This window comes from Mya arenaria, chromosome 17 (assembly GCF_026914265.1).
Source record: "Mya arenaria isolate MELC-2E11 chromosome 17, ASM2691426v1".
In the NCBI taxonomy this organism is placed as follows: domain Eukaryota; kingdom Metazoa; phylum Mollusca; class Bivalvia; order Myida; family Myidae; genus Mya; species Mya arenaria.
Window position 1 is genome coordinate 30,259,752 of NC_069138.1, and position 22,236 is coordinate 30,281,987.

Sequence of the window (22,236 nt, forward strand, 5' to 3'; positions counted from 1 at the left end):
TGGCCTTGCATTACCAATTAAACATTTGATATGCCTTGACTTAAAACAACACTGAACAGAAACGGTTTCAGTATTTGATATAATAGCGGCGCTTAGACAATATGGATAATTGGGCGCCAGATGAAATTGATAGTGCTCTTAAAGCGCTTGTAATTATCGGAGTTCTCAAATTAATGCAAAACTACAACCTAAGCGGACATAAATGCGCATTAATGTAAACGTTATTCGCGTTTGTTTTTTTCTGGACATTAAAAGGCACTACCTACAGGAATATAACAATCAGTTTTGTTATTCCGCATTAAAATACCAAGATGCATTGTCTTAACGCGACATCCCATCTTCTAGAGTAGTCGGCTCAAAATGCTTTTGCGAATGCAAACATCTCCGTTAACATATTTGCGGACATTTTCGGAAGTCAGCATTTTCATGAGTGACCCTTGATTTTCTGGTTATGTCATACTTCTTTCCTAGTCCAAAATTCATTCCTTCCTGAACAATTGGTAAGTGCCAAGCGAATCTACATGATGATCAAACGGAAGATTAGATGCTTTTCCCCTCTATACTAAATTAAAACTAATTTCATTTATCTATAGCTAACAAATACTTCCTAAAGCTATCAAGATGAAAATACAGTAACCATATGCGACAGTATCAGCCATGGAACTATGCGGTACTGAATTGAGACATGTTTTATGACAATCGTTGGATCCGAGGATCTTGGTGAGAAATTGAAGCAGCGAAATGTAAATATTCAGTATTGCCTGACACCGTGAAGTTAGCAGTCTGGTAACGTGAGGTATTCGAATTCGAAAAACAAACCATCTTATAGGAACTCTCTCGTTATTTGGACAAACACATGAGTTTTCCCGTTTATGCATCTGAAAACAAGTCGAGAGCGAACCAACGCCGGCAGTGCCAAGATCTGTTTAGAAAAATGGTACCATATCCATTCAACCCGAGGGACTCTTTTAAAACTTACAGATACATGTATGTGAAGTTTTTGAAAACATTGGTATTATTATGTGATAATGTATATCAACCAATCACAAAACAGTCATTCGTTGAATCTTACGTTATTTAAAAGTGTTTCCTTCAGTGGCAATTTTTTAGCATATTTCAACATATGTTGCGGGGTTCCAGTGATCGGTATCTTTTAGCACTTCTTTAAATTCGCAACAATTTATTTTATATAAAAGGTCAGTAAAAGTGCATTTTACAAACCATCATACCAGATATCAACATAAGGCAAAAAGCAACTTAACATCATGAACCTCATCAAGGTATTGGTCCGTAGAATAAAGATGGACAAACAATGAATACCAACCAAGATTTAATATGGAAGAGTTATTTCCCTTCCATTGTCCTAAAGATTGTGTGAAATTTACATTTTATGCCATGCATTTTATCACATAATCTAAAGCTAATACGTATTTTCCATTGTTATTATATTACACACACGCACGCACGCACGCACACACACACACGCGCGCATGCGTACAAACGCACGCAAGCATCGGCATATGTTGAAAGTTTACGGAAAAAGCCAGTACCACTATGACGGTATGTGGGTGGTGTAGTAAGTTTTACATATTACATCGAAATGACATTAACTCGTCATTTCGCTTTTTCATTGTTAAATCGGGGTTATAGCAAAGAACGCTTAAATGACTTGGACTGAATATTTATCATCATATTCGCTTATTTGAATTTTCCCTCTATATATTGTATAATATAGGAGATATTTTATCTCTGACCACACACTCGATAATTTAGTTTCTGATAAAAACATATTTCTATATGCGTTAAAATAAGAATAAATACACCGCTGGTTGCCAATAATTATCACAAGTCACAGTAAGGAGTGTCCGACCAACAGGGAAGTGTTGCATCGGAAGAAAGCTGCTGTGATTGAGTGTTTTCTTGTCCCCCTTTACACCTTTACGTTCTACATTAAATACAGGGATGGTGGAATCTGACTGATCAGCAACAATATAGACATTCTTACTACAGACGTCAGCTAGTTTTGTGTTTCCCCTTTAGATCTAGTTTTTCACTAAAACTCTGTCACCTGGCATAATCTTGGATTCGCGTACACGCCGGTTATATTAGTGCTTGGCCCTTTGTCCACTACGCTTAGCGGTCGTCTCTGCTATCGAAAAGGCTTCACAAAGACGAAACTGGAGTCGCTTCATATAATCAGATCGACTTGCTACACGTACCTCCTGGGGTTTAATACCAAGAACAGCATCGAGCCCGGGGCAAGCTCGGAGACCAAACATATGAGCTGGTATGGTGAATATCGCTGAATCGCTGGCTTTCAATCAGTCTTCCGGTCATTCTGCAAAGTACCAAGCATCCGTCTGATATAACCTTCTTTCCCTTGAGAGTCAATATGCAGCTTTTCCAGAAATCCATAATGGACAAAGTAAATGTCGAAAAGGATACGTGCGATGGTTCTAACAGTCTGGTTGCGTGTATGAATGGCTTTCGCATAACGGGTGAAGTGATCCGCTATAACTAACAAGTTCTAATATACTCCTTTAGACATATTAAATGACAAAAACAATCAATACAGACTAATTCCATCGTAGCTGATGAGGTTATAATAAGCAATCATTTCGCTTCTGACGCATGCACCGGTCGCATTCAAGTATCCAGTTGGAGATGCTGAAGTCCATTCAAAACCAGATAAAGCGCACCTTATATAGACTCCTGAAGATTAAGTGCATTGTGCAATGTCATAAATATAGTGAACTGTGCAGACTGAGGAAGGACAATTTGGACGACACATTCTCATCTTTCAGTACCGCCTTATGATAGTTTACAAGAGACCATCTTCAATGAACAACCGGTCATAATCACCGAGATATTTCCTTACTTTTAATGTTTCAATGCAGGCTAGTATCCTTATCTATTTTTTTATTGAGAGCGACAAATGACCTCACTCAAGATAGTGAAGAATATGGATGTAGGCCTTTAGCCCTATCATCGGACTTGAGAAGTTGTGACGATGCAGATAAACAATTTCTTCTACTCCTTGCTCGGTGTCTGGAGATGAATCACGAGGAGCAGTTTTATAGATATTCAGAAAGCCTGTACTCTGTATTGGTTTGTACTCTGTGATCTCTCAGAGTTGGATTCTACAGACTCAACCGGCGTTATAAGAACGTTGTCTCGAATTGGCATCACTTTCAATGTTCAACAAAAGGATGATAAGATGGATTTAAACGAGTAAATGCTTTTATTGAGGGTCAAATGGCTGGCAATCTTGAAAGTGATCCAACGAGTTTTGTGAAAGCTGATCTGTTTGACAGATTGATTGGACACTTTAATATTAGAGTTTGAAATTGAGTGCACTGGTATAATGACAACTTCATTGATAGACAGTGGATCTGTGATAACATTAGTGAGTGATGATTTTTATCAAAAGCTTAACCCAAAACCACCAGTCCATGCTTTAAGTGAGTTGAGTTTAAAAGGGGAAAAACCGGAATGAAATACCCTTTCTGGGTTGTATTGAGGCTTGCATAAGAATACCTCATGTGGGCAATGAAATGTTCGCTATCAATGGCTACTTCTAAACAACACTGATTACAACTTGACAATACCAGTTGTAATTGGCACTAACTTGATTACAATGTTAAGTGGTGAAGATAAAGAAAAGCTTACGGGGGTGTGTAAGTCAGCGTTCATGCCTGTATCAGCCAGCACTTCTCTGTGCACTGTGAAGAGAACTTATACTAGAAAGGTAGACATTCAGACCTTCCAGGCCGTAACTATATCGGGTTTTGTTAGAAAACAATCTAACAGTACCATTGCTGTCAGAACGGTCATAACTAGCTTCTACAAGAATGTGTGTTTGACCACGTGTGGTTCAATAACGTGGCTCAACCACGAGAGTTAGGGTACCTGTCAGAATGTTTAATATGTCAGCCAAACCAATTCCCATTTGACAAGTCTGTTTTATGTGAATTGCAAGATGTCAAAGTGTTAATATCTTGGTCACTACTTATATACTATCAGTAAAACATATATTGCTGATGCAATCGATACCATATATGTTGCTAATACAAGTGCTACCATATTTATGGCATTTTTAATCGCTACAACATATATTGCTAATACAAATGCTACCATATATATTGCTGATCCAAATGCTACCATATACATTGCTGATACAGTCACTACAATAGTTATATTGCCGATGAATAGATACTAGGCCTAATAGATACTATATAATTTTGTTGCTGATACAGTTGTTACCATATATATTATTGATTTAAAAGATTCCATGGATATCGCTGATAAAATCGCTACAATAAATATAGCTGATAGCAATGCCACAATACGAGTATATATTGTTGATCAATGCTACAATAAACATTGCTGATAGCAATGCCACAATATATATTGTTGATGAAATGCTACAATATGTATTGCTAATACAATCGTTACTATTGATATTGCTTCTACAATCGCCATCGTGGATATTGCTGATACAATTACTTTCAAAGGTATTGCTGATAAAATAGCTACCATATATGTTGCGGATATACAATCGATGCCATAGAGTGTTGATGCAATCGCTATCTCTGCTACTACGGATAAAATAGCTACCATTGAAACTGCTGATAAAATTGCTACCATATATATTGCTGATACATATGCTGCCAAAGATAATGCTTCCACTATCGCTACAGCAGATATGTTTTATGCAATCGCTACCATAATATATTGCTGATACAAATGCTACCGTATAAAGTTTGCCTTTACAATCCCTACAATAAATATTGCTAATACAAAAGCTACCCTAGATATTGTTGATACAACTGTTACTATATATATATTGCTGATAGAGTTGCTATAATGTAACCATAATTATATTTCCGATAGAATCGCTACCATAGGCATAGATATTGCTAATACAAATGCTACCATAGATATTGCTGATATAGGCGCTACCATATACATGGCTGAAACAATTGCTATCATAGGCATATATATTGTTAATATATTTGCTACCATAGAAATTGCTGATACATTTCTTACCTCTGATATTGCTGATTAAATCGCTAACATGTATAATGCGGATGTACTTGATATCATATTTACTTATGAATTACTGCGATTCACAAAAGAAATTCAACGAGGAGATTCGAATGGCTGACAATAGTATGTACTATGTAGGCCGTGTCGTATGGGCGGTCGATGGCATGTTACCCCCATATAAACCATTCCGGGCCTTTGTTCAGCCTGATTGTCGGAGATGTGTTTGGTGTGTGAATAAAGTGACATTTGTTTATACGTATTTAATCTGTTTAATATAGGCAAAAATCAATGTCCGGTGTACAAAAAATATAGCGTTAAAATGTTTCTGAAACGATTTGAAGACAAACATTTTGAAGGATTATATAAGTTCATTTCCTTGTGGGAAATCATCTGTTCTATATTGTAATGATGGTCGGTAATATAGCTAATAAGGCCACACCAAATTGATGTTTCGTTCCGTGGATTTACCGCTCCTATTTGTTTGAAAATGTATCAAAAATATATTTTTTTTTATGCGACCGCTCCTCGATACTTTTTCCTGCGAACCGGATGTTTCTTGGCTTTTTTGAAAGCTGCAATGTAGTCAATTAGGATTATACTAGTTTATTGTATTCAAAGGGAAGGAACCGATGCGTGGAGTTTTAACCCCCATTCATAACCTAACCGGTTAAGCATATGGTGTGTTAATCGTCGGTCCAACTAAAGATGGCCACCGCCGGCAACACCACGGTGCTTATTGTTTCGGCGAAATTTTTCAGTGGAATCGTGGCGTTTCCTCCTGTTGCAGTTCAGATAATGAAAGCCAAACGTTATTAGATCTCTTTGTAAAGTCAACTTCTCTGTCTAATGTCTGTCTATCCCCGGACAGTGTGTTATTTGCTTACATAACGCAAAATGTTGGAAAAGTATTTCAAGATGACAGGATTAAGGTAGCCGATACAGAAATCGCATTGGACCTGATGTCATCAATGGGTAAGAAATATGTAGAGTATTGCCTTAACCCTACTCGTTTACCAGAAAATAATGCCTGTACCAACACTAATATGCTTGGTGGCGGATCTAATGCTTTCTCTATTTTCTATGAATACTAAAAAAAAACTCTGAAAAATTCACATCACCTCAGAAACTGTATTGTGACATTATTGATTGGGGTGATGACCTTGGCTGTGGCTGGACACTTGATGTGGTTGAAACTAGTGATAAAACTGTTTCAGAATTCATTTAAAATGCACTGTGGTACATTGAGCACTGCCATACAAAACCTGCTGCAGTTGGCTGCAATATTCCCAAATAATTAGAAAAGTTTAAAAACTATAATCCTTACAAATCTTTGAGGCCCAAAACACCAATTGTTAAAGCAGAAAGATTGCAGGAACTTATTGCGGACCTTGTTTCAGCTATGAATCTACCTTTTATGTCATTAAACAAAAACCTAAAATTGGCTTGAATCATGGAAGAGCTGTCGGTTGTATTGACCAAGTACAAAGACAAAAATTAATTTCTATATAATGATAAACATAAAACTGAACATCATGAACGTCAGGACTTTGGACAAAGAGATACTAGTTGCACTTTCATTCAGGCAGTAACAACGGCAAACGTCAACGATGACTACAAGACTTCAATACCCTGGATACATTATTAAAGCAAACTGAGGACTTCAAATATGTGGATTTAGATAATATTAAACCAGAGAATCGTACTGACAAACGTAAATATTTGCAACAGCTGTCAAAACCTGATGTTGTCTCATATGGTGGAAGCATAGGGACTCTGAATGTGATATCCAGGACAGAACAGAGAGGAATCTAAACCTCATTAATGAGGTCACATATGTTTTACCAACATACTCAAGCGGGGCAATGAGAAAGGAATTCATAGACATGTATTCCTGTTTTGGCTATATGCCCTAAATCTGTTTTCAGGAATGTGTATGCTAAAATAACTGGATGTGAACAATCTTTTGAGAATTCAGACTCTAAGGAAGTTGATGAAGAGTGTCAAAATTATTAAGCAGACGACACTAATTTACTGCTTGACTTAAGGGCGTCTAATGGATCTGATAGTTTTTTTTATAAAATGGGCAAATGCAGCTGCTGCAAGTAAATGATAGACGCCATGGGCAGGAATTGTATTTACCCCTTGCGATTTCAGTTGAAATAATAAAAGAGGAAATAGTAAAGAGGCTTTCAGATGGCACTCCAGTACCAAGCAATGTAACCATCAGGTTCCAGTTTAGTCCTTGAATCCTTTTCATAAAACAGTTTTATGTTAAATTCAGGGTTCAGACAAGACAATCTCGAGTGAATCATCCAGATGTATTTCCAATACTTAAAAGAGTTTTGTGTAAAGTTTAGGGACAATTCAATATTTCTTTGCATGGATGATAAAGCTATTGTACCCGTCGGGGAACCTGGTATCTCAATTTCCACTGGTGTTCGGGGTCACAATAATGTTCTTGCTCCTGCAGAGGGGCACGCCCGCCTTACCTGCACAGACCATGATTTCCATGTTGGGGGCCTTGTTCCTTATGGTGTTCTTGCAACTGATATTCCTGTTGGTCCCAGAGACAGCTTGTTTAATGGTACAATACAAAATACAAAGTATTTAGCCCATCAAAACCATTTTGCCATGCGACTTGGCGAGGTCTTGAGCATCTTGCGACAAAATATTTCTCAAAATGATGTTGACCTTGAAGTTCCAGTCCTTTGTTTTTACACAGAGGGTGGCCCTGATCACAGAGTAACATATGACACTGTTAATCTGTCTTTAGTCACACTGTTTATGCAGCTTGATCTAGACATTTAAATTGCTTTAAGAACTGCACCAAATCACAGCTGGACAAATCCCGCTGAGCGCTGCATGTCAATATTGAACTTGGAATTGCAGCATGTTGCTCTTGATAGGGGTGAAATGGAAGAAAAAATCGAAAAGATGTTGCGCAACAAGTCTTCACTCTCTGCAGTTCAGAATCAAGCTAGGCTGAGCGATGGTCTTAAAGATGGTTTTACGAAGGGTATCGAGCCTGTTTTTACTAAAGTCAATAAACGTTTTGCAAAGATGTCGCTCAAAAGTAATACAATTGTAAGACACAACGGTGCAAAAGATGATGATATGCCTTACAAATAACTGGAATTAGAATTGAAACAGAAACTCCACTGGCATCCCCTGTGTTTCTGAGAAGCAAGAGTGCTGATTTAAGAAAAAAGCATGCATCTAACGGTATTGAGCTAGTTTTCATCTTAATCGAAACAGATCAAAATAATTTCTTATAAAGTATAGTTTGCATGCTCATCAATATCTAACCAATAACTAATCCTTTGTTAGACTATCTTTGCATTGTATGCACATCAATATATAGAACTGCTTGTTATATTAACATTGCATGCTTAACATAATGTTTTTGCTTGAAATATCAGCTTTTAACTAATATCACTGCTATAACAGATAATTTTTCCGCAACCAGGACTCAAACCTGGATTGCTGAAATGTCAGTGAATTGCCATGATCATATGATATATGTATTCATATTAACAGAACAATTTACCTTTATGAACCAGTCAATTTTAACCACGCCCCTCCCCAAGGTCCGAGGAATAGCGGGGACTATGACTTTCGGTCCAGCCAAGCCCGGGCAAAATCTCCGCCTTGCGGGGACGAACTGCTGGTAAAACCCCCGCCAAATGCCCCCACACCCCAGGGACCCTAGGTAAGGCACATTCCCCGCTATATTTGGTGCGAATACAAAACCACCGCATTCACCCGGCACTGCGGGGCCACCTGGAAGGTAAAAATACGGCCCATTTCCCCGGCTATCCCCGGTATACCCCCGGACCTGGGGGGGGGGGGGGGCGTGGTTACAATTAACTGGTGCATTACCTTGAGATTCATAATACATTATATATATATATATATATATATATATATATATATATATATATATATATTATATATATATATATATATATATATATATATATATATATATATATATATATATATATATATATGTGTGTGTGTGTGATATTGCAGGTGTTTTATCTGGTTTAATTTGTTACAAAAGTTATTGTTTGAATATGGTCCTTTTACTTTTAAATAGAATATTACAGCTTTACATTACATTTCTGTAATTTTAACAATAAAATAAGCATTTCTTGAAGTGAGCTTTAATATGTTACTAGTATTTATTTGACAGGCTTTCTTGGAGAGTCACTCTAGAAGCAGCCACTACTTTTTTTTCAATTGAGGAAATGTCAATCTCCAGAATGTTTAAACTGCACCACTCACCCCATAAGGGACGCAGAATTGTACCAGATGCTTCACTTCCTCCCTGAACCAACACCAGCTGACAGTGGGGACCATTATCTTCCATTTGCACAGGTATTTAATTGTCTCACTACAGTTCTTTGTCCTTCATTAATTGTTTTCGTTATAGTTTACAGGTTAATCTGAAGTATGGGGTATAAACAAGCTTACTTACAAAACTATTCATTTAATTATGAGAGTAACTTATCCTCCTTACTAAGGGATTTTGATACTGTTCAACTAGTAAATTAATAAGTTGTAAGAAATAGAATCATATTAAGTGAAAGTAGGTCTATTATATTTGATTAAATTATAATAAACATTGACATGCTTCAGGTGTTTGGAAGTCCATTGACAGAGGATAAATACCGTCCATCAGCTAGGCAAAACACAAGTTTTTTATGAAGACAGCCAGGACATTCGAGATGAAGACAAGCAATGTGGAGACTGCTGAAAGTATATTATTCTATTTCATATTTTGTGTTATATCCTAATAACTTATGTTTAAAATTCACAGCTTCTCTTCTTTATCTATTGACACTTATTTGTACACGTCCTATTTGGAATATTATTTAGGCCTTTTTAGTGGAGTCTTATAAGTGACAGCTTATATGGAAATGTATGTTGATTTTGTGTGTTTTTATATTTTCATCCTATAGACCGAGGCGATAATGGATGTCATTCATTTGTGTCAAAGCGTGACAAACCTAGATGTGTGTACAGTCCCAGCAAACTTACCAGAGACCAGGTAAAAAGAGGAATATGTCTGGAAACCTTGTATTTATTTTCCGTCAACTTTTCATGACCAGCCTCAAAAATGTGGCAGGATTGAATGAATGTGCAAGCTGTTTTGAGCTCATATTTCATTTTGTCAAAGCAACTCCTTTAAATCTATATAGGTGAAATAACTTTATAATAAAATCAAGCAAGTATGAATATTTCACACGAAACAGGAGCCCATGGTAGCCAGTATAAGTTCTTACTTTTATCTTCTACCTCTCTGACCATTATATCCATATGGTTTTCATGACTAGTATCCATGAGGGCACAGAAAAGTGAAAGTGAATCAACAGTACTTTACTTAATATGAAAGAAGAAGAAATTATTTGTTTATCAAACAAACATCATTTGACAGAGGCATCTTAAATATTATTTGTAATTATCATTCTTGCTACATATTAAAGCTGCACTCTCACTGATTGAACGTTTTGACAACTTTTTTACTTATTGTCGGAGCGAGCCAATTTTTGCGATAATCCATGGAAACCAGTTATATAAGACCGCTGACAAAAAAATTAGATCGCAGATTTTTATATTTAAGTTAAAATATTGATGTTTTATGCAGTTTTCTTAAACCGGTAGTAACGGTTTAAGCCATAAAACATTAAATTTCGAACGGAAATATGAAAGTCTATGATCTGATTTTTTGTCCGAAATCTTATATCATTGGTTTGCAGATACGCCAAAATTTGCTCTTTCCAATACAAAATAATAAAAAAGTTGTAAAAATGGTATATCTGTGAGAGTGCAACTTTAATTGGACTTTGTAGTTATTATATATAATGAATAAAAAGTGTCATTAACCTGATTTTTTTTAATATCTTATAATTATTACTCCTAATGTATGCTTTAAATAAAACTTTTAACTAGCAACCATAACTATAAGGATTGCAACCTTTTCCACTTTCCAATGAATATTCCAATTTCTTTATTATATCCTTCTCAACATAGGTCATGAGGGGAAAAAACATATTAAAACTCTTCGCTTGCTTCAGGTTTTATAAAAAATGATTTTTTTTTTGATTTTTTTTTTCGCTCGCACGCTCCATTTTTTTTTGGCAAAAATCCGAGGAATGAAACAATAATTTGGTATGGCCTAAGGGTATGTACTAGATTTGGTCGCAAAATTACTAGAGCATACTTAGTAGCATAAACCTGGTGAGTGTTCATACTTGTCATGGAAAGTGAGTTGATTCAGGATGCTTAACTTAAAAACAAAATGAAAAACGTTAGAAGTGATGCTACAGATATTGACCGGACGTCTGTAATTAAAGGTGAGCCTTCACCGCGCTCGCAACATCACACGTCCAACCGTTGCAGCAATAGAGTTCTGGACTTGAGTAAAGAGAAATCTGTTTTCTCTCTGTGAAAGGTGTTCGTTGCCATACAGTCGGTTATAAGCAGTTGTTGCACAGTGTAAATCAGAATAGTAGAGGACTGATTTGTTTGATATGAAGCACCTTAGATAAGGTAGTGAGTTGGGAGTTTCAGTTGCCCCACAGATGCATAGTGGTGTTTTTTGGATAGATTACGGCAATGGGGTTCAAATTGCTGGTAAATACATCCAAGTCGATGGCGAGCGTGATAATTTCGCATTGTTCTAGTGTCGAACTTCTTAAGATGTGCTGACCATAGTATCTTTCTGATTTAAAGTTGTGTTTTGATATGTGAAGGGCAAAAGGGAGGAAGTGTAGGATTGTGTTCGAGTGTATATTGTTGGATCGTTGTTAACAGGGCGAAGGGAAATCGATTGTGATGAACAGGAATGCGGTCGGATATATGATGGGCTGAGGTTGTTTGTCAGTTTGTAGCAAAGTATGAGCCTACATCATCTTTAAGACAAACAAATCTAGTTGATTTCCTCCAATAGTCCCGTTTCGAACGGATTTATTGTCAATCTTCAGGTCATTAGAACATAGTCAGATTAAAGGTAAAAACACATGATGCAACATGATATCATAACTTCTGCACTTTCGTATGTTGGAAGTGTCGTAATTCTTAACAGAATTCAAAAGATTTAATTAAAACTAAGTTAAATCAAAATGCATATACATATGATTAAACAATCACATTACTCAGGTTTGTGTGACAAGCAATAATAAGATGATTTAGATAATTAATGTTATGCATTTAACAAAAATTTCCATGTCGAGTAAATAAGTCAAATACAAAATGGCCGACACAAAAACAACAAAATAGTTGGCGTTAAATTACTTCCAAATTGAACAAAGATTAAATGTATCACTTTTTTAAACAGCATCATTATTATAAACGATCATGTTCATGCAACGGTTGCAACAAAAACAACGGTGCTTCTTCTCTCCAGTAAAACCAAGCAACCTGTGCATCCATTTGTTTACATTGACAGCACACAAATCAAAAAGACAACATCTCACCGGTTTTAAAGAGTCTCGCTTTCAAGTTCCTAGGGAAATGTTTACACATCATGACCATAAAAAATATGTAACATTATTGGTACAAAATAGCTTTCACGCCTAAAGAGTTATAACCATAACTGTTGACGGGGCGTTTTTAGTACTTTGTGCAACCCAGAATTAAAAGAGAGTATTTAAATTAACTTTCCATTATCCTTCTAATATTTCTCAACTCGGAAGTGATTTAAGAGCTTTTGTTATACATTCGTAAAATATTAGCCCGTGTAGCAAGCAAACCACTATCTTAATACCATTTTTTTAATTGTAAGATTTGTTCTTATTTTCCTTTGATTGTCTTTGTTTTCTGGCATTTTTCCAACCTCCTCTTCTTTTTTTTCTTTTCCTCAACTGTGTCGTCGTCGTCGAGTCGGGAGCACAACTGCTAAATGCGCGACTCCATGAAGAGGTTTTTGCAAAGGTCATGCCTAGGTGTGAGAGTCTTCAAGTGCCATTTTAGCTTGCATTGTTGAGAACATGCATGGGGACATTGTTTACATTTTTAATGTCAATGAACTATCAAATTACTCTGTAATCGGAATGTCTTTCCAAACAATTCAGACGACTTCTACTTCTCAGGGCCTCTCTAACCATTGTTTGGTTTGTCGATTTCTTTCGGAGTGGGTGCCCCCTTACTGGGACCCCAAATAAAAGGACTCATACTACCACAACCGCTGATTGAGCTTTAAATCCTACCTACCTTCCATTAGAGGGCGAGGAGGTAATGGTGCATTGTTTTTAACTGACATTACCCTATCGGAGACATCCACGGGTCCTTCCATTATCAACCAATGCCCCGCCTCACCAGGGAGTGTTAGAACCTGGAATCCCTGTAGTTTTTTTGGTGAGTATCACATGACAAGTGGAACAATACCTTTTCAGACATCACTTCTTGATAGGCGCCATTGTATTGTGGCTGACTGCGACACCCAGAATTAAAGCCAATACCTGATCTAAACTATGTATTACCCTCATTATCTTCAGCCAATCGCTAGTTATGAGAGTTGCTTTGTTTTTCTTATGCATGCTCGCTACCAGCCCACTGATATCGGGTTTCTATCTTCGGTCCTCCTCAACCTCTTCCGCTTTTTCCTTCTTAACTGCTGCATCGTCGACTTCGCATATGTTGGCAGGATCAGGCGTACAACTGATGTGTGGCTGCATGTATAGTTGTTTGCTGGTTTACTGTGAGTCTTGATATATGCTTGCGTTGGCGTTTACGTGGAGAGAAGTCGTCCATAATCATAGTTGGTCGTATGCCCATCAATTATTGAAATGGTCCACGATCAATCCAATGGTGTGCCAAGCGTGTCACGTTGGTCAAGGTCAAGTTTCTGGGGAAGGTAAAGAGGAAGTCACTGGGGATCATGGAATAAAACTGACCAATACCGGTGATGAGACAGAGTGGTTTGCGAGAGTTTTTGAAACCAGAAATTATGACCGGAGATTGATACCTCACAGAGCCTCAGTCGAGGAGACAATGCGGTTTTGCTCTTTGCTGTAACTGACCTTGTTCTTGTTTTTGACATCTTCCTTTACATGAGATCATTACACTTTTGAATGAAGTCACTGGGTACTTGAACCGGTGTATATGATTCTCTGCTGTAAGATGGGTCTTGGGATGCTGGCGAAACGAAACGGACAGTAATGTTTCCCACATTCAGCACATGTGAACATCATAGGTTCTGGAAAAAAGTACTTGGACTTGAATTCTAATTAACCAAAATACGTCTAAAGATAACAAGTGAATACCAATATTATACACGAGTATGTATCTATGTTAGTATTTAAACTATTGAGACCATTTATACACCAATGTAGCATTAGCCATCAACGTCGAAATTAATTTACTTTAATGTTGTGTTTAAACAGAAATTTAGACTGCTGGAAACTGTTGCTTACTCCATGCAAGGGGCAATTTGTAAACAGCATTTTAATATGATCTGTTTATACTCACTTCAACCTTAACTAAATCAAATGGTATTAGATAAACACTCCAAAACGACATTTATTGTAAATTCGGCAAGCAATGCCAGGACAGGCGGACTTGTAGCAGCCGAATCGAAATACAACCTTTGTGGTGGAATATTTGGCCAGAACTATTTCGTATTTTGCTAAACCGAAAATTAATTTAACAGATTTGTATAAATACTAGAATAGTCAACGTTCCGCTAAATCCTGTACCTTCTGCTAATAATTATATGAATAATTCAACTGTGTGTCATAAAAATTGTTCCGACCAGCAAATTTTGTTTTGTTCTACCTGTAATCACAAAAAGAATTTTCAACCCAAGGAAAGATACAATAAAGATCTTAAAACAGCTTTAATGATTATTTTTACGGATTATTTTTGTCCTCCATGTTCCATATACCCTGCATATGATCATTGCTATCATTTGTCAGACTCAATTTGTATCCCCACCTCCAGAGAAAATATCGTCTCAACAAGCCCCTTTTTAATTTGCATTGTTCTTTTAATGACTACGAAAAATGCAACGTGTATACGTATATAAAACGTTCACCAATATATTTCTCTGAACATTTTGTAGTTACTAATGCCCTATTTAACAGCTTGTTTGAAAATAAATAAGTGAAAAATCGTAATGTCGAGCTAAAAAATGTTAGACATTTCTAGAACAAAATGCACCAAAATCGTATTTATGTAAAGTATTATATCGAAAATATAGGCCAGTCAGTATTCGGCTGTATCGTCATTTAAGAGGGACCAAAGTTTGTAAAATCCGGGATTTGTATACAGTCAGTCGAAAAGGGGGCATAACTCATCATGTTTTAAAAGCATTTATTAGTTATTTCCCTTGCAGTAATTATGCGTAATGTCTATGGGAAGATATGAACTTGAATGAATTGAACGGTTGTGCCTCAAACAACGACGACGCCCACGACGCTTTGACATTAGATATGACATGTGACTATGTTTTGTATCAAAGCTTTTAAAATAAGAGTATTGAATATATAAAATCATCCCTAAAGACGTCCCCACATACAGAACTGTTAAAATTAGCAATAGTTTTTCACGATAGTGTAAAACATGTTTGCTAATAATAGATTGCAAAATTATTCATTTTGTTCGTTCATGCATGCAATATTTATCATTGTTTTTGTGTTTATAACGAAGTACTATAACTGCTTAAGTTAAATAAATATTGTGTTGTGGTCTGTTCTGTCAAATGTTGTTTTTTTCTTCTTGTGCCTTCCTTTTCCAAAACCCGTTGACTATTTGACAATACGCGAGAGGGTCATTCAAAAAATGCGTAGAAACTGTATACAAACCATTTAATAAAATAAATAATTACATTGGCGCATACATGTATCAAAAAATTCGTGAGAATATGTTCTCTCAATGTGTCCAATTTCATTCAGGTACATTGACTGTGTTTCATGAAGTAATATTTTGAAATAGGTGAGATAGGGCAAGACGGAGCAACATTAAAAACATTGTTATAAGTTCAAAAACATCATTATTCAGCTTCGAAATAAGTATAGCTATTTTTTATATTAGATTTCTTAAAAGTGTAACTATTGCAAAGTTACATCCATCAGGCAGTTGTTTCATGTTGAAAATTTAATACGCATAGGAAGCATAGCACGCTGTTGTAGCATCGTTATTTCAGGTTTTTCAATTTGCACTTAACGGATTGTCGTTCTGATGATGCCAAATGGTAATTTCAACTGTATCATTTTAATCGCTGCACCTACATGTACTTTAAGAGCAATTTGTACAAGAACACTATACAAAAGGGAGAAATTTAAAAATGATAAAACAAATTGGTCTGCAGCACACATTCCGACGTCATCAATATAATTATATCGCTCACTTCAACTTATAAAGCTAGATTTTCAAAAAGTTTGTTTCAGATTATTTTATTTCTTTTTATGTAACTCAATAATACATTAGTGCATTCAGTCACAAAGATTGATAGAATTTCCCATTATACGCATTGTTACACGCATTGCATGTTTAACCATGAAACCCTATTTTCTACCGTGTGCTCCGTCTAAGCCTTTTGTTGTTAAAATACCAAAACGTCAATGCTTTTAGGACGTTTTTGTTGATACCAAACCAGTTTTAGTTTTGGTTTCAATGGTTTCAGCAGTTACGAAACCGGTTTTAATAGTTTTGCTTGAAGTAACAAGTGCATGGTTTTGTGTACATTTTCAACAATATGGCGGAGCTACTGTAGCTACTGAGCTACACAATTACTGATGTAACCCTTTTCATTTAGCTCATTTGCCCATTGTAAGGCATTGTAATAAAAAAGATTGAGTTTCAACAAACGAAGTTGACCACTATCCGCCATGTTGGTTTCAAAGTAAATTAGTTTTCGGATGGAACAAACCGATGAAACCGCCTCCGGTAGGGGTTTCGATAGTTTCAAAAACCGGTTTCGGTTTTCGTTAAAAAAAACGATTGAAACTGGTTTTGGTTTTATTTGAAACTGTTACAACAAATACACAGTTCGTAAAACCGATATAAAACCGAAACCAGTTTATTACCAACAAAAACGCTCTTAGTCTCTACTTCTTGCAGTTTCTTCAAATGAATGCCTTAATCTGTATAAACACAAAGCATAAGTATGCGACATCATAAGATTAATCACTCTTTTAAGAAAGGCGACGTATTTTTGAATGGCCTTCGTAAAGTTGTGTTGGATTTGTGGATGACATGTTGATTGTTTTGAATGTATGAAATGGACATATTTTTTTGATTATTTATGCATGTTGTTTTTTATTAAAATGACGTGGAAGGATCAGCCTAAGAATTAAAAGTGACAAGATTAGAGCCGGATACCTGCCCCATTTGATCCGTCAATGGACATATGGAAAGGCTGTGTCGCGCTCAAAACCTATGCAAGATTTATTTTGTGTTTAGCGGCATCAGATCATTTGGGTTTCAGCGTTCAGAATTGAATGAAATACAATGCTCTAGAAAATAACAAAGACATGGTTTTCAAATGCTTTGATCGGCCGTATTTGAATCGAAACGAGTTTTGGGTAGCGACAAAATTGAATTGAAAGTTTAAGAACGTGTATTGAAAGATATTTTAAGAAGTCTAAAGGTATGGTCATTTTTATCATTATCAAATAATCATTGTCACCTTGATTCGACGCTAAAATCGTCGATCATAATTCTCAATGCCATCATCATCAGCAGCAGCAGCAGCTGCAGCTAAAGCAGCAACTGCAATAACAACAAAAACATCTCCGTCGTCGCCTCTGTTGCCGTCGACGTCATTGTCGTTATTATCGTTTAATGTTCTTTATGGTATCATAACGTCGAATGCCGATAGGAATGTTTCTATCTTAAAGATTTGCGAAAATGTGGTCATTGACAGAAAAAGATGTACACAATTGTGCAAAATGTTACCGTTGTTAAACAAAGATGGGAACACTGTTGTTCGATACGTGTTGCATTTGCCCAGTCAAACACGGAATGTCACATAATACACAACTGTACAAAATGTGATTTGTGAATGTTGTGGTTGATCATCGCTCTCACCAAGGTTACACACTGTAACACATGCCCGACAACTGATAATGTTACTTGGGCCAACTTCCATCGATAGAGCACACATTCTTCTTCCATGCGGAATATGTTTATTAGGAAATGGTACTTAAAGTACTGAAGCAATTTCGACTATTTCATTGAGTATTTATTATCAGTAAACTACGTACATATACAAATAAATAAAACAAACAAACAAAAATATCATTTATATTTTAAACTTTAAAAGACGCCCAATCGAATTAAATACATCCTGTGAAGCCGTTAAATTTATTGTACAGTCGAACCCCGTTAGCTCGAGCTCTCAGGAACCGAACAAACTACCTCGTGGGTTTGGAAATTCGAGCCAACCGTAAAAGGTCACATCCAGTGAAATAAATCGGTCCTTCACATCCAGTTCGAGCCAAGAAGGAAATCGAGTTAAGTGAGTTCGAGTCAACGGGTTTCGACTATTTCTGTAACATTCATTTATATTCAGATTAAATAGCAATCCATGGACGGTTGTGCTGAAGAAAGTTCTGCTGTTTACTGATACCGGTATAATGCTTACCTGAAATGACCTCACCATTGCATAAGTCAGCAGACGACAAGTCAACATTTGGGGGCATTTCGTTTGGCAGCAAATAATCAAGGGGACAGAACAACTGATACGGTTCAAAGTTTGCAGTAGAACGATTGTCGTCCATGGACTGTGTGGAATTACTGCCGCCATTTTGACTGGAGAAAGATGGGTTTTCTTGGCTTGGGTATGTGCAGACGTTATCAGAAAACCGGATGTTGTTATCGTCTAGACCGTTTTGGCTAGAACTATCCATTGAATGAAACTGGCTGTCTTTTGACCCAGAATTTCTTTGAATGTGTTTTCTCTGAGTTGCTTTGTCTTTGGATCTTTTATTCTGGAACCATATTTGAATTGTTCTTGATTTTAAACCAGTTGATTCGCCGAGTGTTCGTCTCGTGTCCTTTGTCGGGCGTTTATTTTTAGCATACACATCCAGGAGCAGGCGCAATTGAATGTCCGTTATGCGCATGCGTTGGTCCATGTCGTCTGATCCCGATTCGTCTGATTCACTCTCGGAATTCATTTCTGAAAATAAAAGTTTTATCATGATAAAATATCGAAGAAATTAAAATTAATATCTTAGCAATTCATCATCATCATCATCATAGTGCTTAAAAAACATTATTCGTTTATAACACGGATTATTGAATCGATTTTATGATATTAATGTTAACTCTGACATATGAATTTATTGAAGAAGCAGTCACCACTCGAAATATCAATGTTTATAAAATTCTAGAAAGGTATTTTAGGCTATATATTTCATAAAAAATAAAATATTTATTCCAGATCAATATTTTTATTCCGGATACACTCTCCTCACGCTTAACTGGATATGTTCTATTGTATTATTAACTTATAATTGTAAAATCCTGTAATTATATAACCAGCAATTTGGATGTCCATTGACTATGAAATATCACATTTGTTCCGCATATGGATATTGTCTAACGTATCTGAAATCAACTTTAAACTCTTAAAAACTTTTGTTCGATGTGTACTTACACAGTCACATGCATAGATCATTCTTTTATTTATTTGTGATTACTTTTTATCTTATTTTATAAAATAAATGTATTTGTTGATGACAATTTGGTATTAGTTTTTGGCCATGTTGTTGTGTTTTTTTTTGTTTAACTTTTCGTCGTTGAATTTGTTTCTGGCATTATCGTTTTATTTTTTGTTTGTTTTTGTAGTAAAAATGTTAATTTTATAATCTTTTATTAATCTTAACAAGATGGGCAGACAATGTTAAATGAAATAAAAGACAGCATTACAATCGGGCGTTCTAATTACAATTGTAACAAATGCAACAGATTGCGGTCATACAAAATGCATGAATGTTTTTCGAAAGTCAACACCTGATGAGAATAATCCAAGATTAGATTACAAAGAAGGCGCGAGACACATACGGAGCAGGTCGGGCTTGATTGTCCGAAACCATCCTAAGATTGCACTTAATGACCCCACTCAGACTGTCTGACTGACCTTGTAAGGTCAAACAATGACAACAGTGACTGGCCGCGCATTGGATATTGGAAATCGATTAACACATGATCGTTTTTTCGATAAGAAGGATTGGTTTCTCAACTAGCAATGCATGTGAAGAGGGCTTTGTCTTTTAATATTAATATTTTATTATGTCATATGTCCACTTCTGATGACTTACAATCATTTTTAGCCTTTTCATTTATATTTGTACTTATTAAGTAACCGCTGAGTTCAAAGAAAAATTTGAAAATCATTTATACAAATACTTTTAAGATTTCTATACAGCCAGAGTAGAAAACTTCAGTTCAATTCACGCATGTTTCAACATATAAGTAAAGCGAAAATTCATGCCCGGTCGAATTATGATGATACCATAATAATAGACTTGCCATGCTTTTGTCTACTGATATTGAATAACAATCATAAGGATGATGATGTCGAAATAGTCATATTAATGTTTATGGTGATAATGAAATAATTTTATTAATAATAATAATAATAATAATAATAATAATAAAAATAATAATAACAATGATAATGACAATAATAATAATAATAATAATAATAATAATAATAATTATTATTATTATTATTATTATTATTATTATTATTATTATTATTATTATTATTATATTTGGTTTTACTTGTATTAATAGTATTCAAACTTTTATAATGATACTTATCAAAATTGAAATTGGAACTAACCATTTACCAGCATACGCTGATAGTCCATCGTGCAGATAAGCCTTGCGTCGTCAGCCAGGTAAAAGTAGTTCCCCGGAGGTAATCTGCACGAGCACATTGCGCAGGTGAAACAGGCGGAGTGATAAACGTTGCCATTGGCGAGATTTGCAGCGTCCGTCGGCGCAACAATATTTCCACAGCCTGCGCATGTTGCGCCAAATGTTCTAAAACAGATCATACATGAATATTAGGAAAGTGGTAACCGACACGTAATACTCCCTATTTTTATTCATCGTCTGGTTTAGTATAGTTTAGTATAGTTATTACATATCTATTTGTAGAGGGCAGTGCATACTACGAATACTACGAATTTTAAAAACAGTACAAAACACATCTAATTTTCACAAAAATACACAATTTAACTTAGATATCAGTGTGTCGCTTCTGAGCCGCAGATTTTCATTTTATTTATATGAATCTTCAATTTGTCATTGTTCGTACACGGACGTGCACGAAATCAATGGCCTTACAATGCAGTGCTCATATTCACACGATTCTCGTACACCAGAGTGACGATGCTATGCGTACCACGTCAAAATTATCATTATCAAACCTCTGATGAATGAGAATGATTTACTAGCATTTATTCCTAAATAAAGCTAAACTGAACTTAAATAGCCAGCGGAAAGTTACTAATAATATTTAAATAATACCAATAGGCTTATTTTTATTATTATTATTATTATTATTATTATTATTATTATTATTATTATTATTATTATTATTAACAGAGAAAATTATAATTTAGTTACCTGACAAAATCCTCTCTGCAGTAGAAGTTGTTTTCCTTGAAATGATAGCAACCATCTATTTGCTTCCGGCAGATTTCACACCTCAGACATGAGTTGTGCCAGTAATATCCTTGCGCGTGCAAAATAGTCCCGTCGAATATGGCTAAGTTGCACTTTTTACACACTGCCGGACCTAATTCATATACAAAAGAAATGTTAGTCCTCGATTAAGAAACTTTTTTTAAACTATTCACATTCTGTATAACACAATTTGACATTTCATTGGTTCGCGTAAACAAACACTTCACATCAGCAAAACAACAAAGGTATGGACGACAGATTAATTTACGAAGCGAAAAAAAAATTGCAACATTATAAATGACTTCTGAAATTGTTCACAAAATGTCACATAATTTCTTACCCTTTGCGCTGTCAAAAGTATTTTCCATTTTTGATTTATCTCTTGAAACTTTCCCTTTCACATGGACGAATGCAATATTAATGTGTCGTTGATAAACATGTGCAGAATTTATTTCATAATTAATAATTAAATTGTCGCAACCAATACCTAGGACCAATCAGAACGCGTGAGAAACAAGCGTCTCAGACACTCTGATT

The 22,236-nt window shown here is 35.7% G+C and overlaps 1 protein-coding gene across 1 annotated transcript; it reads right to left on the reverse strand.

Annotated features, from left to right (window-relative positions):
- Positions 1 to 14,132: 14,132 nt before the first annotated feature.
- Positions 14,133 to 20,945, reverse strand: LOC128223367 (LIM/homeobox protein Lhx3-like). Its single transcript, XM_052932646.1, has 3 exons — positions 20,849 to 20,945; positions 18,641 to 19,177; positions 14,133 to 14,251 (listed from the first exon to the last, which is right to left on the reverse strand). The coding sequence occupies exons 1-3, from the start codon at positions 20,943 to 20,945 to the stop codon at positions 14,133 to 14,135; spliced, it is 753 nt and encodes a 250-aa protein (XP_052788606.1).
- Positions 20,946 to 22,236: the final 1,291 nt, after the last annotated feature.

Excerpts from the sequence above, each read along its gene's own strand:
- LOC128223367 (XM_052932646.1), bottom strand. The coding sequence starts at position 20,945 with ATGTGCTCGTGCAGATTACCTCCGGGGAACTACTTTTACCTGGCTGAC. Across the intron at positions 19,178-20,848 it reads TCAGCGTATGCTGGTAAATG|AAATGAATTCCGAGAGTGAA; the intron begins GTTAGTTCCAAT and ends TTTTATTTTCAG. Across the intron at positions 14,252-18,640 it reads CAATGGTGAGGTCATTTCAG|AACCTATGATGTTCACATGT; the intron begins GTAAGCATTATA and ends ACTTTTTTCCAG.